The sequence below is a fragment of the Apodemus sylvaticus genome, chromosome 5, assembly GCF_947179515.1.
Source record: "Apodemus sylvaticus chromosome 5, mApoSyl1.1, whole genome shotgun sequence".
Lineage (NCBI taxonomy): Eukaryota > Metazoa > Chordata > Mammalia > Rodentia > Muridae > Apodemus > Apodemus sylvaticus.
In genome coordinates, this window is record NC_067476.1 from 103,917,397 (window position 1) to 103,935,971 (window position 18,575).

The 18,575-nt window shown below is 53.4% G+C and overlaps 2 protein-coding genes across 17 annotated transcripts in view; one reads left to right on the plus strand and one right to left on the minus strand.

Annotated features, from left to right (window-relative positions):
* Positions 1-3,240: 3,240 nt before the first annotated feature.
* Positions 3,241-13,709, plus strand: Map1a (microtubule associated protein 1A). The gene is made up of 5 exons (XM_052183379.1): positions 3,241-3,318; positions 3,556-3,696; positions 3,916-11,998; positions 12,137-12,357; positions 12,548-13,709. The coding sequence occupies exons 3-5, from the start codon at positions 4,066-4,068 to the stop codon at positions 12,701-12,703; spliced, it is 8,310 nt and encodes a 2,769-aa protein (XP_052039339.1). The 5' UTR covers positions 3,241-3,318; positions 3,556-3,696; positions 3,916-4,065; the 3' UTR covers positions 12,704-13,709.
* A 1,284-nt stretch (positions 13,710-14,993) lies between these two features.
* The window catches only part of Ppip5k1 (diphosphoinositol pentakisphosphate kinase 1), a 44,948-nt gene continuing 41,366 nt past the window's right edge, over positions 14,994-18,575 (minus strand). For 12 of the 16 annotated variants that reach the window (XM_052183391.1, XM_052183388.1, XM_052183384.1 and 9 more), the window contains one exon: positions 14,994-16,996. In XM_052183391.1, coding sequence (XP_052039351.1) covers positions 16,152-16,996 — 845 coding nt within the window. In that variant the 3' untranslated portion in view covers positions 14,994-16,151. The remainder of the gene's footprint in view (positions 16,997-18,575) is intronic. The other 4 variants (XM_052183389.1, XM_052183383.1, XM_052183380.1 and 1 more) reach the window with 1 other exon arrangement.

An 18,575-nucleotide genomic window follows, 5' to 3' on the forward strand; every position in this document is an offset into this window, starting at 1 on the left:
GTTAAATCTCTAGTGCCTCGTCACGGACCAGCCCCTCTTCCCCGCCCTGGCACCGCCCTCCCCGTCAGGCTGCCCCCCCTTCACTCCCACCCCGAGTGCTGCAGACTCTTCCCTGAAGCTGCCCGGCTAAGGCTAAGGCCGGAGCCGCCTTAGCCGATGCCTCCATGAGGGGCTCCCTCCCACACCCCAGGGTAAGAGTCTAACCGCAGGGAGGGCATGGCACAGCAGCGGAGAAGGATTGGGGGGGGGGGGGGATGCAGTGAGAGATAAGGACCTGGGTGGGGTATCTGGTACCTTGTAAATGCAAATGTACCTTGTAGATGCATCTGGACTTGGGCTAGCCTGGTGGGAAGGCAGCCTGGGATGGAGGGAGAGGTGAACATTACTGACTTAGGATTCAGCCTGGATCCACAGCCAGAGGAACCAACAGGGGCTGTGACAGTCCACCTCGGTACTAGGTGGGGGTGGGGACCATCAGCTGAGAGGCAGCAATAGAGGGTGGTGCCACTGGCTTCGCCTGGCAGCCAGGGCACAGAAGGAATTTGGGGGCTATGTCTTTAAGGAAAAACAGAGGAATCTGAGAGGGACAGGGAATTTACCTATCGGAGGGTCCTTGGGTTGTCAGCTACTGACTGTTCAGCTGCTCTCTATTCTGGGGTGAGTATGGCAGTGAGTTTTTGCCAAGTAAGGGAAGGGGTGACACTCTGGAAGAGAAAGGAGGAATGGGTCACTGGGACGTGGCGTGTGACTCCCTATAGGCTAACTGGTTTGTTTTCGGCTCCCTGCACCCCGTTCCTTGTGGCCAGCTTGAGCCTGGGGCTTTAAGCCCCCGTTTGTGGCCTCTCTGAGGCCACTCCGGAGCTGGAGAGCTCTGGCTCTGCAGCAGCTGCCCTGCATTCCCCATCCTGTCAACCCCACGGGTTCCCTGTCTCGGGCCCCACCCTCACCTCATCTGCGCTTTCCTTCTCAAGATGGGGGCTCTTCAACAGAGAAGCCAGTTTCTTCTCCCTCTCTGTATGCACCCCCATCCCTACCCCCATACCCCCAACCCCCATGCAGAGGCAGCCAAGAAAATGACTTGTCATGCTGGGGTGGGGGGTGGGGGCGGAGCTGGAGGCTGAGCTCAGCGCGCACACTCACACACACTCACACACTGCGGCAAACTGCAGCTGCCTGAGCACCCCCCCCCCTGCCTCACTGCAGAGACACCTGCCCTCCTGCCCACTCAGCTTCACACCCGAAGCCCACCCCCAACCACAGCACCGGCTATGGGACGTGCTCCAATCTCTTAAGATAGTCTTCTGCAAAGATAAAGGGGGTGGGGGGGAGGCCGTTCTCTTCAGCAGAAGAGCTGGGGGGAGCAGAAGAGAGAAACCAGGCTTTCTCCATTCGCGATATAATGGACTAGCTTCCCCAGGAGTGAGACTGGGGGTCTTGTGTGAGGACAGGAAGTGGGATGGAAGGTTTTGTGAGGATGCTCTGGGGACCTTGACTGCTGGAGATGGTGGCTGGAGAGGACATGGCTTTCCGGTCTACATAGATTGAAAGTGTGACCTTGTTTGTGATGGGGGAGTCCTGGCTCTCTCGCCTAAATCTGAACTACTTGAGACCGGCAAAGGATGGTGAAAACCCTCGCTGCTGCTTAGGCCGTGCTCCTGCCTGCCTGTGCCAAAGTATTCCTCCATTCCCACGATCACAGGCGAGGACCCTTGAACTTCTCTTGGGCCCAACAAGCCCTGCTTAGGATTTGGGTCTCTGACACCCTCACCTTCCCCATAGCTGCACTGGCAGCCCTCGGCTACCTGGTCCTTGGCACCAAGGCTCTTCCTCTAAACAAAGGCCTTGGCCCCTTGTCACCCTTGTCCCAGCCTCAGAAAGAAACGGGAGTTGGAGTCACAGAAGAGGGCTCCAAGGAACAGACCCTAGCCTCCCTCTCCCCCCCCATCCTCCAGCTGCCTAGGTTAACCCTACTGTGACTGTGCTGGAAGAGGAGGGGGATGGGAAAGCAGGCAGGAGCCTGGAAGGCCACTTCTGTCCGTCCTTAGCGTCCTTCTCACCCGCCATGTTCTTCACTCTCACTGCTTAGTGTTGTGTGTGGGTCCAGAGAAAAACCTGGGGAGAGGTTCTGGGGTGTCATCTTTTTCCAGTCCTAAGCAATACCTTGACTCTCCTTCCTTGTTTCTTGGCTGTTGTTGGCGGTTGTGTTTTTTCGTTGTTAGGGTTTTTTGGAATAGAATTTCCCATGTGGCTCTGACTGTCCTGGAACTTAGCTGGCCTTGAATTCACAGAAGCCCACCTGCCCTTGCCTCCTGATTAAAGGTGTACGCCACCATGTCTAGCATACAATTGTTTTAATTTTGTGGTGTGTGTGTGTGTATGCATGTATAGGTAGGTCAAAGGACAGCTTGCAGGAGTCTTTGTACCTCCAGTCCTAGGATGCCTGGCAGAGAGCATCACTGGCCCTGTTTCTTGTTGTGAACCCACCCAGCCACTTACTTTCTGTCCTCTGATGACAGGGATGGCGAGAGTTCTACAGTGGGCTATGTGTCCCTGCAGCCTGGGCACATGAAGGAGATATAGGAGAGGGAGCTGTGAAATACTTGGGAACATGGTATAGGTATGCACGGCTCTGACTGAAGGTTTGGTAGAGTCAGAAAACAAAATAGCAAGTTAGAATCCTCTGTCCATTCCAGGAAACCAGTTGCTCCATATCTCCATAATCTTCTAGAACCGGTATTCTGCCCTTCGATAGGGGACTTGGGGCGGAAAGGATGGGGAATCCAATGGAAGCTCCTGTCTCCTTACTACTTGGCCATGGGCAAAGGCAGAGAAAGCTCAGTAAAGGCCGTCATCCCAGGAGCCCTCCCTCCAGCTGAGTCCCCCCCATCCCCAGGCCGCACCAGGAACTTAGTGCTCCAGAGGACAAAAAGCTGCTTGTCCACAGGGCAGTCTGGGGCTGAAGATCCAGGCAAAAGGGCGGGGACTGGGCAGCGGAGGGTGTGGCGGATGGAGGGAGGGAGAAGTCTGCTACTGTTGGGGAGAGGAGGGAGAAACCCTGAAAAGGGAAGGGAGGGAGTGGTATCCTAGCTGGCAGGGTCTGTAGCTAACCTGGACTCTGCTTCTCCTGTACCCTACTTTCTGATCATTTGTCTTTCCTCTCCTGACCCCCACAGAACTTCTCATTTTAAGTCAATACCTACTAATTTCACTACAAATGCCTACATCTCTCCCTCAGGCCAGAGGACCCTCTGCCACCAGAGTGACAGCCTCGAGACCACCATCCTAGTCAACCCCAGTGTAGACAGTATCAGCTCAGAGGTAAGGCCAGTGGCCACGCCTGCCTTGCTGTTCTGAGTGCTATAGCCTACCCCCTGTGGTGCCACTTCATCTCAGGCGACTATCTGAACTATCTGAACCTACTTGTAATCCACAGCCCCACTCTGGGGAATACTGAGTGAGAAACGTGTCCTTATATTACTGAAGGGGGTGGGGCAGGGATTTTCAGTGCCTTCCCTGGTGCCCCATCGCTGTGTCTTCTCTGCCCTCTGTTATCAGGTTTACGATCTTCTTAGTAGCCCATCAGCTCACAAACTCCTGATCTTGAGTGGACAAACTTTAGAACCTGAGGGAGACCTTATCCTACAGAGTGGTACCTACTCGTATCAAAACTTTGCCCAGGTCCTTCACAAACCTGAGGTGAGTTCCCTGCTGAGTGTCTTGGGGGGGAGTAGGGCAGGATTTAAGTTGTGGGGAGAAAAGCAAGGGAGGGAAAGTCTTACATAAACTGACTATCAGGAACCCTGACAGGAGGTAGGCATATACCGCAGAAAAAGGTAAAGAATGGGGGGGTCTGAATCTGGGTCAGACTAAGAGAACCCCAATGATTTGATCAGCTTCTCTCTCCTGTTCCTCTAGATTGCCCAGTTGTTTAGCAATAGAGACCCTGGGACCCAGGCCTTCCTCACTGTTTCCTGCTTAGGGGAGGGTGAGTGGAGCCACCTGGGACTGTCTAGTTCCCAAGAGACCTTGCACCTCCGGCTAAACCCTGAGCCTGTGCTGCCCACCATGGACGGTGTGGCTGAATTCTCCGAGTATGTCTCTGAGACTGTGGACGTGCCGTCCCCCTTTGACCTTCTGGAGCCTCCCACCTCAGGAGGCTTCCTCAAGCTCTCCAAGCCCTGCTGCTATATCTTCCCTGGTGGCCGTGGGGACTCTGCTCTCTTTGCTGTCAATGGCTTTAACATCCTGGTGGACGGCGGTTCGGATCGCAAGTCCTGCTTCTGGAAGCTGGTGCGGCACCTGGACCGCATCGACTCCGTTCTGCTCACACACATTGGGGCTGACAATCTGCCAGGCATCAACGGGCTCCTGCAGCGCAAGGTGGCCGAGCTAGAGGAGGAGCAGTCCCAGGGCTCCAGCAGCTACAGCGACTGGGTGAAGAACCTCATCTCCCCTGAGCTTGGAGTCGTGTTCTTCAACGTGCCCGATAAGCTTCGGCTGCCCGATGCCTCCCGCAAAGCCAAGCGCAGCATTGAGGAGGCCTGTCTCACTCTTCAGCACCTAAACCGCCTAGGCATCCAAGCCGAGCCTCTGTATCGTGTGGTTAGCAACACCATCGAGCCGCTGACCCTCTTCCACAAAATGGGGGTGGGTAGGCTGGACATGTATGTCCTCAACCCGGTCAAGGACAGCAAGGAGATGCAGTTCCTTATGCAGAAGTGGGCAGGCAATAGTAAAGCCAAGACAGGCATTGTACTGGCCAATGGGAAGGAGGCAGAGATCTCTGTCCCCTACCTGACCTCCATCACTGCACTGGTGGTATGGCTCCCAGCCAACCCTACTGAGAAGATTGTGCGTGTGCTTTTCCCGGGAAATGCTCCCCAGAACAAGATCTTGGAAGGCCTGGAAAAGCTTCGGCACTTGGACTTCCTGCGCTATCCTGTGGCAACACAGAAGGACCTGGCTGCTGGGGCCGTGCCTGCCAACTTGAAACCCAGCAAAATCAAACATCGGGCTGACAGCAAGGAGAGTCTCAAAGCTGCTCCCAAGACAGCAGTGAGCAAGCTGGCCAAACGGGAGGAAGCGCTAGAAGAGGGAGCCAAGGAGGCCCGCTCAGAGCTGGCCAAGGAGTTAGCCAAGACGGAAAAGAAGGCAAAAGAGCCATCCGAGAAGCCCGCGGAAAAACCCTCCAAGCCAGAGAAGGTGAGGACAGAGTCCAGCGAGGCACTGAAGGCCGAGAAGCGGAAGCTGATCAAGGAGAAGGTGGGCAAGAAGCACCTGAAGGAAAAGATTTCAAAGCTGGAGGAGAAAAGGGACAAGGAGAAGAAGGAGATCAAGAAGGAAAGGAAGGACCTCAAGAAGGAGGAGGGAAGGAAGGAAGAGAAAAAGGATGTCAAGAAGGACGAGAAGAGGAAAGATACCAAACCGGAGGTAAAGAAGTTCTCTAAACCAGACCTGAAGCCTTTTACCCCTGAGGTCCGTAAGACCCTCTACAAAGCCAAGGCCCCTGGAAGGATCAAGGTGGACAAAAGCCGAGCTGCCCGCGGAGAAAAAGAGCTGTCTTCTGAGCCCCGGACACCCCCAGCCCAGAAGGGGGCTGCACAGCCCCCAGCTGTCAGTGGGCACCGAGAGTTGGCCTTGTCCTCACCAGAGGACCTCACACAGGACTTTGAGGAGTTGAAACGTGAGGAGAGAGGTTTGTTGGCTGAACAGAGGGACTCAGGACTGGGTGAAAAACCACTCCCTGCAGATGCCACAGAGCAGGGATGCCCAAGCACAGCCAACCAGGTGGCCCAACCCTCTGCTTCAGTGCTGGAGCAAGAACATGTAGAAAGGGAGAAAGAGGTCGTCCCAGACTTTGCCGAGGATAAAGGGAGCAAGAACAGAGGCCCAGACTCAGGTGCTGAGGTAGAGAAAGAGAAAGAAACCTGGGAGGAAAGGAAGCAGAGAGAGGCAGAGCTGACCCTAGAGAACATTGAGGCCAGGGAGGAGAGCGAACCTGAGGTAAAAGAGGACGTGATAGAAAAGGCTGAGCTAGAGGAAATGGAAGAGGCTCACCCTTCAGATGAGGAAGAGGAGGAGACAAAGGCTGAGAGTTTTTATCAAAAACATATGCAGGAAGCCTTAAAGGTAATCCCAAAGAGCCGAGAGGCTCTTGGCAGCCGGGAACCAGGATTCCAGGGAAGGGCACCTGAGAAGGAGCCGGCATCATTCCTAAGCAGCTTGGCCACGCCTGCCGGAGCCACTGAGCATGTCTCCTACATTCAGGATGAGACAATCCCAGGCTACTCAGAGACTGAGCAGACTATCTCAGACGAGGAGGTTCACGAGGAGCCAGAGGAGCGCCCAGCCCCACCCAGATTCCCCACGGGTACCTATGACCTTTCTGGGCCTGAAGGCCCTGGCCCCTTTGAAGCCAGCCAGTCTGCAGATAGTGCTGTTCCAGCCACCTCGAGCAGAACTTACGGGGCACCTGAGACCGACCTCACCTACCCTCCCAACATGGTCGCTGCCCCTCTGGCTGAAGAGGAACATGTGTCCTCAGCCACGTCAATCACTGAGTGTGACAAACTCTCTTCCTTTGCCACATCAGTAGCTGAGGACCAATCTGTGGCTTCACTCACAGCTCCCCAGACGGAGGAGACAGGCAAGAGCTCCCTGTTGCTCGACACTGTCACAAGCATCCCCTCTTCCCGCACTGAAGCCACTCAGGGCCTGGACTATGTGCCATCGGCTGGCACCATCTCGCCCACCTCTTCCCTGGAAGAAGACAAGGGCTTCAAGTCACCACCCTGTGAGGATTTCTCTGTGATCGGGGAGCCTGAGAAGAAAGGAGAGTCTGTGGGGAGAGGCTTGACCGGGGAGAAGGCTATGGGAAAGGAAGAAAAGAATGTAACAGCTTCTGAGAAACTGTCCAGTCAGTATGCAGCCGTGTTTGGTGGCCCTGGACATGCCCTACATCCAGGGGAACCAGCCCTCGGAGAAGTGGAGGAACGGTGCCTCAGCCCAGATGATAGTACCGTGAAGATGGCGTCTCCACCACCATCTGGCCCTCCCAGTGCTGCCCACACACCCTTTCATCAGTCCCCAGTGGAAGAAACGTCTGAGCCTCAAGACTTTCAAGAAGATTCCTGGGGAGACACAAAGCACACTCCAGGTGTAAGCAAGGAAGGTGCTGAAGAGCAGACCGGTAAGCCAGGGCCTGAGGACGGCGTATCAGAAGAGGGTGAAGCACCTCTCTCCAGGAGCCCCCAAGCCCAGGACATGCCTGTGAGCATTGTTGGGGGTCAGACCGGCTGTACTATTCAACTGCTGCCAGAACAAAGCAAAGCAATAGTGTTTGAGACTGGAGAGGCAGGCTCAGTTCTAGGAACAGGAACCCTTCCTAGAGAGGTGAGGACACCACTTGAAGAACCTGCTGAGCCTCAGAAAGATGAGGTACTTCGGTTTACTGATCACAGCCTTTCCCCTGACGATGCAGAGTCCTTGTCTGTCCTCAGTGTGGTCTCCCCAGACACTGCCAGACAAGAGGCCACCCCCAGGTCTCCCTGTAGCCCAAAAGAGCAGCAGGTACATAAAGACCTTTGGCCAATGGTGTCCCCAGAAGACACCCAGTCACTTTCCTTCTCAGAAGAGAGTCCTAGCAAGGAGACCTCTCTGGATATCTCTTCAAAGCAGCTCTCTCCAGAAAGCCTTGGCACCCTCCAGTTTGGAGACTTAAGCCTAGGAAAGGAAGAAAAGGGGCCTCTGATGAAGGCGGAAGACAACTCTTGCCTCCTAGCTGCTGTGTCTATTCCAGAGCCCCACACAGCCACAGTGTCACCTCCCACAGATGAGGCTGCTGGAGAGGCAGATCTCACAGATGAGAGCCCCGCTGGAAATTTATCTGGCAGCCCTTTCTCTCACTCTGCACTGTCAGGCGATAGGAAACACTCACCTGGGGAGATCATGGGCCCCGGCGGACACTTTATGGCATCTGATAGCTCCCTCACCAAGAGTCCGGAGTCTTTGTCAAGTCCCGCCATGGAGTGGGAAGGTGAAGCTCCGGGGTTGAAAGACAGAACCACTGAGAAGAAGGAGAAGGAACTCGAGCTAAAGAGTGAAACCCCACAGCAGGACCAGGTTCTGCTGGAGAAGGCTGCTGTTGTGCCGCAGAGCTTGGTCATGCATCAGAAAGGCGAGGCTGCAGAAGAAGAGAAGAAGCCTGGGGGACAGCAGGATAAGACCTCAGAACAGAAAGGCAAAGACCTGGACAAAAAAGACACGGCTGAGGAGCTGGACAGGGGCCCAGAACCCAAAGACAAAGACTTAGATCGGGAGGACCGGGGCCCAGCGGAGAAGGACAAGGCCTCAGAACCAAGGGACGCAGCCCTGAAGCAGCCCCAGGCCACTGAATCAAGAGCACAAGAGCACAGAGATTTAGAACGAGAGGATGAACATTCAGAGCTGAGAGATAAGACTCCTGAAGACAGAGAGAGAGTGTTAGTACAGGAAGACAGGGCTCCAGAGCACAGCATCCCCCAACCGACACAGACAGACAGAGCTCCAGAACACAGAAGCAAGGCTGATAAAGAACAGAAGGATGAGGCCTCAGAAGAGAAAGAACAGGTTTTAGAACAAAAAGACTGGGCCCAAGGAAAGCAAGGTGCTGCCTTGGACCAAAACAGCAGGGCTGCTGAACAGAAAGATGAGATCCTAAAAGAGGACGAAACTCGGGGACAGAAGAGCTCTTTCCTGGAAGATACAACCACAACACCAAAAGAGATGGTCCTTGACCAAAAGTCTCCAGAAAAGGCCAAGGGTGTAGAGCATCAGGATGGAGCTGTCCTGGAGACCAGGGCTTTGGGGCGAGAGGAGAGCCCAGCAGAGGAGGACAAAGCTCAAGATCAGGAAGAGAAATCCTGGAAGGAGCAGGGTGTGGTCCAGGGATGGCGAGAAACATCTCCAACTGGAGGAGAGCCAGTGGGAAGCCAGAAAGAACCCGTTCCATCCTGGGAGGGCAAGTCTCCTGAGCAGGAAGTCAGGTATTGGAGGGACCGAGACATAAGCCTACAGCAGGATGCTTACTGGAGGGAGCTAGGCTGTGAGAGGAAGGTCTGGTTCCCCCATGAGCTAGATGGCCAAGGAGCCCGGCCACGGTACTCTGAGGAACGTGAAAGTACTTTTCTTGATGAGGGGCCAGATGAACAAGAAATAACCCCACTGCAGCCCACTCCCCGGAGTCCCTGGACCTCGGATTTCAAGGATTTCCAAGAGCCCCTGCCACAGAAGGGGTTGGAAGTAGAGCGCTGGCTTGCTGAGTCGCCAGTTGGCCTGCCCCCAGAGGAAGAGGACAAACTGACTCGCTCTCCCTTTGAGATCATCTCCCCTCCAGCGTCCCCACCTGAGATGACTGGACAGAGGGTTCCTTCAGCCGCAGGACAAGAAAGCCCTGTCCCAGATGCTAAGTCCGCACCACCCACCAGGAATGAACCTACCACTCCGTCATGGCTAGCTGAGATCCCACCATGGGTACCTAAGGACAGGCCCCTGCCTCCTGCACCCCTCTCTCCAGCTCCAGCTCCCCCGACACCTGCCCCAGAGCCACATACTCCTGTGCCCTTCTCCTGGGGCATAGCTGAATATGACAGTGTGGTGGCTGCAGTGCAGGAGGGGGCAGCTGAGTTGGAAGGTGGCCCATACTCCCCCCTGGGGAAGGACTATCGAAAAGCTGAAGGGGAAAGGGAAAGAGAGGGTGGGGCTGGAGCTCCTGACAGCAGCTCCTCCAGCTCAAAGGTCCCAGAGGTTATGGAGAGCCACACCTCGAGGGATACTGAGCAGACTGAGCCAGAGCAGAGAGAGCCCACACCCTATCCCGACGAGAGAAGCTTTCAGTATGCAGACATCTATGAACAGATGATGCTTACTGGGCTGGGCCCTGCTTGCCCCACCAGGGAGCCTCCACTGGGGGCATCTGGGGACTGGCCCCCACATCTCTCAACCAAGGAGGAGGCTGCTGGCAAGTCTGCAGAGAAGGAGCCTTCCTCCCCTGTCTCACCCCCAAACCCTCAATCTGACACTCCAACTTTTAGCTATGCAGCTCTGGCAGGAGCCACTGTACCTCCCAGGCAAGAACCCCAGCCAGGGCCCAACGTGGAGCCCGGCTTCAGTCCTCCCGCAGTGCCCCCACGTGCTCCTATCTCCCTGAGCAAAGACCCGAGTCCCCCTCTTAATGGGAGCACTATGAGCTATAGCCCAGATAGGAGGACCCCATCCCCAAAGGAATCGGGCCGAGGTCACTGGGATGATGGTACTAATGACTCAGACCTGGAGAAAGGGGCTCGGGAACAGCCCGAGAAACAGACCCAGTCTCCAAGTCCCCATCACTCCATGCCTATGGGCCACTCTCCACTGTGGCCTGAAACTGAGGTGCATAGCAGCCTTTCCTCAGACTCACACCTAGGACCTGTCCGACCAAGTCTGGACTTCCCTGCTTCAGCCTTTGGCTTCTCCTCTTTGCAGCCTGCTCCCCCTCAGCTGCCCTCTCCGGCTGAACCCCGCTCCGCACCCTGTGGTTCACTTGCCTTCTCTGGGGACAGAGCTCTGGCCCTGGTTCCAGGAACTCCAACTAGAACCCGACATGATGAGTACCTGGAAGTGACCAAGGCACCCAGCCTGGACTCCTCACTGCCCCAGCTCCCATCACCCGGCTCTCCTGGGGCCCCTCTTCTCTCCAATTTGCCCCGACCTGCTTCGCCAGCCTTGTCTGAAGGGTCCTCTTCTGAGGCTACCACGCCTGTGATTTCAAGTGTGGCTGAACGCTTCCCTCCAGGTCTAGAGGCGGCAGAACAACATGCTGGAGAATTGGGCCCAGGAAAAGAGCCAGCTGCCCACAGCCTCTGGGACCTCGCTCCTCTGAGCCCAGCCCCCTTAGCCTCTCTGGACTTGGCTCCAGCTCCAGCCCCAAGCCTGCCTGGAGACTTGGGTGATAGTACCCTCCCCTGCCGCCTGGAGTGCTCAGGAGAACTCACCAAGAAGCCAAGCCCCTTCCTGAGCCCCTCTGGAGATCATGAAGCCAATGGCCCAGGAGAAACCAGCCTTAATCCCCCCGGGTTTGCTACAGCCACGGCAGAAAAAGAAGAGGCTGAAGCCGGTCACGCTTGGGACCGAGAGCCCTGGCCCGAGGAGAGGAGCTCCCGGCCAGATACACTTCTCTCATCTGAGCAGCCTCCGCGTCCTGGGAAGAGCTCCGGGGGCCCACCCTGCAGTCTTTCGTCTGAAATAGAGGCTGGACCTCAGGGATGTGCTACAGACCCCCGCCCCCACTGCGGGGAGCTTTCCCCTTCATTCCTGAACCCTCCTCTGCCCCCATCCACAGATGATAGTGACCTTTCAACGGAAGAAGCTCGGCTGGCAGGAAAAGGGCGTCGCCGGGCAGGGAGGCCAGGGGCTACGGGAGGTCCATGCCCTATGGCTGATGAGACACCCCCCACATCAGCCAGCGACTCGGGCTCCTCGCAGTCAGATTCTGATGTCCCACCAGAAACTGAGGAGTGCCCATCCATCACAGCTGAGGCGGCCCTTGACTCAGATGAAGATGGGGATTTCTTGCCTGTGGACAAAGCTGGGGGAGTTAGTGGAACTCACCACCCCCGACCTGGCCATGACCCACCCCCAGTCCCCCTACCAGATCCCCGGCCATCCCCTCCCCGACCGGATGTTTGCATGGCTGACCCGGAGGGGCTCAGCTCAGAGTCTGGGAGGGTTGAGAGACTACGAGAAAAGGTGCAGGGGCGACCTGGGCGTAGGGCCCCTGGCCGGGCCAAGCCTGCATCTCCTGCTCGGCGTCTGGATATTCGGGGAAAACGGTCACCTACTCCTGGCAAAGGGGCTATGGATCGAACATCCCGGGCCCTGCCCCGACCGCGGAGCACTCCAAGCCAGGTCACCTCAGCAGAAGAAAAGGATGGCCACAGTCCCATGTCCAAAGGCTTAGTCAATGGCCTCAAGGCAGGATCCAGTGAGTATATCAGGAAAGTGGGAGACACTGTGGGTTGGGGTAGGTGTGGGCTAGCTAAGGGCTCCAGCTGTCCCAGCAAGTGTGGAGGTGACCAAGTTTTGTTTTTTGCTTTACACTGCATTCTGCTTGTCTCTACAGCAGCCTTGGGCTCCAAGGGTGGCTCTGGACCTCCTGTGTATGTGGATCTTGCCTATATCCCAAATCACTGCAGCGGCAAGACTGCTGATCAGGACTTCTTCCGCCGAGTGCGTGCATCCTACTATGTGGTCAGTGGAAATGACCCTGCCAATGGCGAGCCAAGCCGGGCTGTGCTGGATGCCCTGCTGGAAGGCAAGGCCCAGTGGGGGGAGAACCTTCAGGTGAGTAGCAAGAGACAAAGCTAGACTCTGATCAAAGCTCTGTCAGAGGCCACAGTAGGACATAGCCCCTATTCACAGAAAGACAAGGTCCTTTGAATGGGGAGCGGGAGTGTTTGAGACCATCAGTTTCCCTTTCCCTCCTCTGTCTTTCCTCCAGATTCTCACCTCAGGCATGTTTTCTTCCTCTTAGGTGACTCTGATTCCCACTCACGACACTGAGGTGACTCGTGAGTGGTATCAGCAGACGCACGAGCAACAGCAGCAACTGAACGTCCTGGTCCTGGCTAGCAGCAGCACTGTGGTGATGCAGGACGAGTCCTTCCCAGCCTGCAAGATTGAGTTCTGAATGACCCACGCTCCCTTCCCCAAGGATCCACTCCCTACAGTTCATTTAGAGAATGGCTACCGCTGCGTCCTCTGGGGTTGAGGGAGGTGAAGTGGAGTTCCGCAGGGTCATGCCGTGCGTGCATGCTTGCGTGCGTGTTATTAGGACTTGGGCTAAGTGAGAGGTCCTGTCCTTCCCCTCATCTATATCTGGGGCCTTCAAAACCAAAGGCAATGAGGGGGGACACAAAATTACGAAAGGTCATCTGATGCCGAAACCCCTAGAGCAATCCCCTCTCCTAGCACTGCCAAATGCTGGTCTCCGGTGAGGATGGGTTTCAGACAGCATTCCCCTCCCCAAGGAGGAGGATTAGCACCCTCTCCCCCAGAACCTCATTGCTTATTTGGCATTCCAGAAAGGATTGCCGATAATTTATAGGATGTAGGGAAGGCCACTGTTAGTAAGGTGCCAGAGCTGTGCCCTTTCCTCCATCTGCCATGCCCTAGTCACCAGGGTCTGGGTTCCAGCAGAGACCTGGGAACATGTGGCTGCTCTGCTGTCTTACTGCTTCCCTCAATATCTGAATGTCTCAAACCAAAACTTGAAGCTCTTTAGACCAAGAACTATGGAGAGGACAAAGGAGCTCATCTCTCAGCCCCTGCTTCATAGCATCTACAGCCTCAGGCTGTGCCCAGACCAAGCTACCTGGGCAGCACAAAGGGCAAGGAGAGCCCCAACCCCAGTTGCTGCAAGCACCCTGATCACTTAGTCTTCACCTACCCCATTCCAATAAGCCTCATTCCTTCTGGTCCCCTGCTTGGCTTCTCTGCATGTGGTCATCTGCTATGGCCTGGTGTGTAATGGGTTAAAAATAAGCCACTGCCTGACATCCACATCCATTTTAGCCATGAGTGATTCCCCAACATTCCAATCCTCTACCATCCTGCAGCTGAAATGGGAACACTGGCTGCCTCTCTAAACCTAAACTCTTGGATAGTTTCTGAGAGATGGAGGCTGGACTAGAGAACTGGGGGTGAGGGGTGGGGAGGGGGAGGGGGGAGGGGAAAGAAGAGAGGAAGCTGAGCTATAGCTTAACCCCTCCAGAGTGAAGATAGGCTGAGCATTCTACTACAGGACAGGACCTCACCCCAAGCAAGCCAGTGCTGGACTGCGGAACCCAGCCACTGACTGTCCCTGGGGCTTGTCTTCTTGCGAAGCCAATGGGAAACCAAAAGGAGCTCACCTCCTGCTCTTCCTAGCTCCCCTCCTTGCCGTGTTCTGCTCCTCCCCACACTTCCCTGCTACAGTCCCCAGCTGCTGTAACAGAGCCACCACCACCTCTAACAATAAACCAAGTTCATTGCAGATGGTGTAGTGCTACTTAGGCTTGCCAGGCTCCTCCACGCAGTAAGCTGTCCTGGTCGCCATCTCTCTGTCACTTAGCATTTATCTTGGAAGACTCTTGATTATTCAAACCCATTCCAGGACCCAGGAGAGCCAGCACGTGTGAGAGGAGGAAAAGATGTGAGAACCATCATCATTTCTGAAAAGAAGCAGGGTCTGATGGTGCATGCCTGTGATCTCAACACTCAGGGCAGAGGTAGAAGAGTGAGGGGTTTGAGGGCAGCCTGAGCTACATAGTGAGTGAGACCTTGTCTCAGAAGAAATAACAAAAAAACAAGGGGCCGGAGAGATAGCTCAGTGGTTAAGAACACTGGCTGCTCTCCCAGAAGACTCGGAAGGAGCTTACCTCTCTCTACATCTCCAGTTCCAGTGGCTCCAATGCCCTTTTCTGGCCCTGTGGGCACCAGGCAGGCATGCAGTATACAGACTTATATGCAGGCAAAACACACACACACATAAAATAAAAATTTAAGCAAGAAACAAACAAACAAAAAATCTGAAGATAGTCTGAAATGTGGGAGCCTGTAGCAGGAACATAAACATCTGGTTTAGGGGTGCTATCTGCATTCTATGGGTCAAAAGCAGTCCCTGTATTTTCCCAGAGAACTCTGAACCTTTTTATTTACTGCCCATTGGATGAACGCTACATTTAACCCACTCAGTGAAACCCTTTATAGTCTTAGGTATGTCATGAGTGGTCAGGTTATAGATGTGTATATGGAAAAGGGACCTAGTCATCCCAGTGTCCAGAGCTTCCTGGTGTAAAGATGTCAGTGGAGCAGAGACCAGGCATTGCCTCATGTCAGCTCCCCTAACTCACACTCCAAGGCTGTTTCTCAGGAGCTGCCCAACATTTTGCTCATTAAAAACACTTGGATGGTAGACAGACCACTACAGGGACTCTTTTGAAAGCCCATCCCTGTTTATCTGCAGTAGTTTTTTATTGGTTCAGTCACAGACACAATTGACTTGCATATTCATTAAGTTCACAAAGGCATCACACCCCCTTGTTCTCATTATTTTGTATTTATTGAGCACTTGTCATGTTCTGCCCCCCCCCCTCCAATGACTGAATTACCCACACCCACTCCCATCCTTGGATCTTTGGGAAAAGCTTGGTAATCACATATGGTCATAAAGACACATGATATAAGGACAAACCTCTTGGGGACCCTGGAGTGTTTGATCTTTGGCCAGTCTGTCCCTGGCAAACTACAGAAATATATATGTTTATATATATATATATATATTAAATCTTTGCTCATATCTGTACAACATTGATTTCTGCTAATTGTTTAAAATAGAACTTGATTCTCTCTATTACAGCATCTTCTAAGCCCAATAGCCCCACAACAAAAGAAGGCCTGGCTTCATAGATTGATGCAAATTTCCCAGAGCATCCTAAGCAGTCACTCTGCAGTTGCATGGCAATCTAATATCTATTTTTCTCTAGAGCTGATGTCCACAGGAGAAGGACAAGGCAGGGAGAGCTCTTGGCAATTACATGGAAACACCCACAAGCTCAGTGTAAACCAGGAGTGGCCATGACAGAGGTTTTTGAGAATGGAACTCTATTTTCCAGACATTTCAGGTGGTTCCCCTGAGCTAGCCTGTGATAGTGAAGAGTTTCCTTGAATGCACACATGGACTGAGGGTACCTTAAAAAGTTGTGAATATTTCAGTCAACAAGTAGAGACCCTGTCACCTTCCATATTATATTTGCTGTCCCCTCAACATGGTACCTTCAGCAGTTAAGTAGCATTTCTTTCAACAATCTAGGATTTCCCACTCCATGGCTAAGTGAAGAGCCAACTTCTTTGAACATAAATGTCTCCTCCTTTGGCAGAAGTATGTTTCGTGCCACAAGGCCTACTTCCTCAGACACTGCTGGTATGAGCCCAACCTTGCTTGGGGCTCTTGCTGTGTATTAGCCAACAGAAAGGCTGCTGGCTCAAATAGCTGGTAGAGTGGGACCCCAATGACAAGATGAGTAGTCACATGGTGAGTGCTGGTCATGGGTCAGAGACTGGCTTTCAGCGTTTACATCACTAGACAGATATTGAACTTAAGAGATATCCTCAGTAGGCAGCTCATCAACCACCTCAGAGACTACCTCAGACTCCTCCTGATCAATCTCCTCAGAGACCTCCTGAGCCTGCAGATCAGTCTCCTCAGAGAGCTCTTGGGATGGTTTGTCAGCCTCAGGGATGTCTTGAGATACCTCATCAGTGGCAGGGGCCTTCCGAGCTAGCATGCCAACCTTCTCAGAGAACTCCAGGTATGGATCTTCAGGAATCTCTTGGGTTGGCCTGCCAATTTCCATAAGGGTTTCCTGGGCCGTGCTACTAATGCTTACAGGGAATCCATGGACTATCCTGTCCAGCTCTACTGAGACTTCCTGGCATAGCTGATTACTCTCCTCAGGGTTGTCTTGACAAAGCTGGCAAATTTCCTCATAAACTTTCTGAGACGACAGCTGGCTGTCCTGGGATGGCTGGCTTGTGTTGGTAGTAGTGTCATGGTTCTTTAGCAACAGCTGGCTGATATCTGGGACCTCCTGGTTAGGCTGGCCAATCCCCCCAAGGATGTCATGGCATGGCTGGACAATGTCTAAGACCTCCTGGCATGTCTGGCAGACCTCAGTAACATCATGACTTCCCAAAGGGCAGATTTCCACAGGTAGCTCTTGAGAAGACTGAGTTGGTTCAGCAAGCTCTTGCTGTCTTTCTATGTGGAACTCTGGTGTTCCAGCTCCAGGAGTTTCCTGGAGCAGCCCAAGGCCTTGCTTTTCTTCAGTCATATGTGTATTTACAGAGGATTGACCACTGAAGCCAAAATGTGAATTTCCATCTACTGTAGTAGGAGAGGAAGGGCCAGCACTGGACACGGTGCTGGAAGGCCCACTGCTGTCTGTAAAGCAAAGTTAGGAGGTCAGGTCAAATGAGCTGTAAGAGGAGGCTCTACCATGTACATTAAACGCTAGTTTAATGCTGCTGGGTTCTTCCTAAATGTGGCAGATATATGCACTTGCTCACACTAGCCTAATCATGCTAAGGCTCACCTAAGATTTAGGAGAATGAGGCGTACTTTAGTTTTTAAAAATACTCTCTGATCCCAACTCTACATTCCAATGGCCCCTCCTTCCTACTTTGGGTGCATGTAAGCATTTTGTCCCAAAAGGTTCACAATTATTCCCATACATCAAAACTATGGGAAATACTTAAAATACTGATTATGAGGTTCCATCTCCACAGTTTCTAGTTCTATAGGTACAGTGTAAAGATAGGAAGAAGGGGAGAAGATGAGGACAATATCGCTCTGTTGGAATATTCCCAGATGAGGGGACTATGGATGTGGCTCAGTGGCAGAGTGCCAGCCTATCATGTGGAAAACTCAGGACTCAGTACTGCATAAACACCAGGAATGGGACTTCAGCACCTGGTAGGTGGAAGGAACAGAAGTTCAAGATCATCCTCAGCTATACACAGGAAGTCAAAAGGAAGCTTAGGTTGCATGAGACCGGCTATCAAAACAAAGAAACGCCGGGTTTGGTGGCGCACGCCTGTAATCCCAGCACTGGGAAGGCAGAGGCAGGTGGATTTCTGAGTTCGAGGCCAGCCTAGTCTACAGAGTGAGTTCCAGGACAGCCAGGGCTATACAGAGAAACCCTGCCTCGAAACACGATATCCACCCTTGGTTAAGAATCTTTCTTTTAGCAGTTCTTGGCCTTTTGGCTAAGATCAAGTAAAGGGTCATTCTTTAAAGAAATCAGTGATATTGGAGCCAGATTTGGAGCCAGAGATATCCTAAGAATGAAGCAAGAGAACATAGAAAACCTTTATAAATCAGGAATGACACATGGCAGCTCACACCTTGAACTGTAGCACCCCAGAGCACCAAAAGTTCAAGGTTAGCCTGGGCTACCTGGCAAGCTCTGGTAAAGGTAGAAAATGAAAAGGTAAACTTGTAAATGAAGACACCAGGAAAGATCCGCTTGGAGAAGGAAGAGAGCAGAGCCTGCAGCCTCGTGACCTTCCTCGGTCTCTGCTCTCGCATGCTATCAGAGCTGCTGCCACACCCCACTCATCTGTCATCCTTAGCCTCTCACAAGTTGTCTTTGGGGACAGTGTGAACAGTGACTGCAAGCGCTTAGGGTTGGGACACCAGTGGTAGGCAGGCACCAGTGAGGAACAAGTCCTCTCCTTAGCATCCTGCCTACAGGCATGACTGAGACCACACAAACTCTTCATGGACAGAGTCATGTGAAGCTTTGCACTTCAGCCCTGGGTGCTCCAGAATTGTGCTGCTTTCTAGCACCCTGTATGGGGAAAAATTCACTTTCATTTTTCTTTCACTTTTTTTTCACCAGGAAAAAGGTACACATACAACTGTTCACATTGATCTTTACATATGATTCAGGGAATTCACAGAACCCACCCATCAATCTGGGTCAGCCAGGGGTGGTGGTACACACATTTGATCCAACACT

Excerpts from the sequence above, each read along its gene's own strand:
- Map1a (XM_052183379.1), top strand. The coding sequence starts at position 4,066 with ATGGACGGTGTGGCTGAATTCTCCGAGTATGTCTCTGAGACTGTGGAC. Across the intron at positions 11,999-12,136 it reads TGGCCTCAAGGCAGGATCCA|CAGCCTTGGGCTCCAAGGGT; the intron begins GTGAGTATATCA and ends TTGTCTCTACAG. Across the intron at positions 12,358-12,547 it reads AGTGGGGGGAGAACCTTCAG|GTGACTCTGATTCCCACTCA; the intron begins GTGAGTAGCAAG and ends TCTTCCTCTTAG.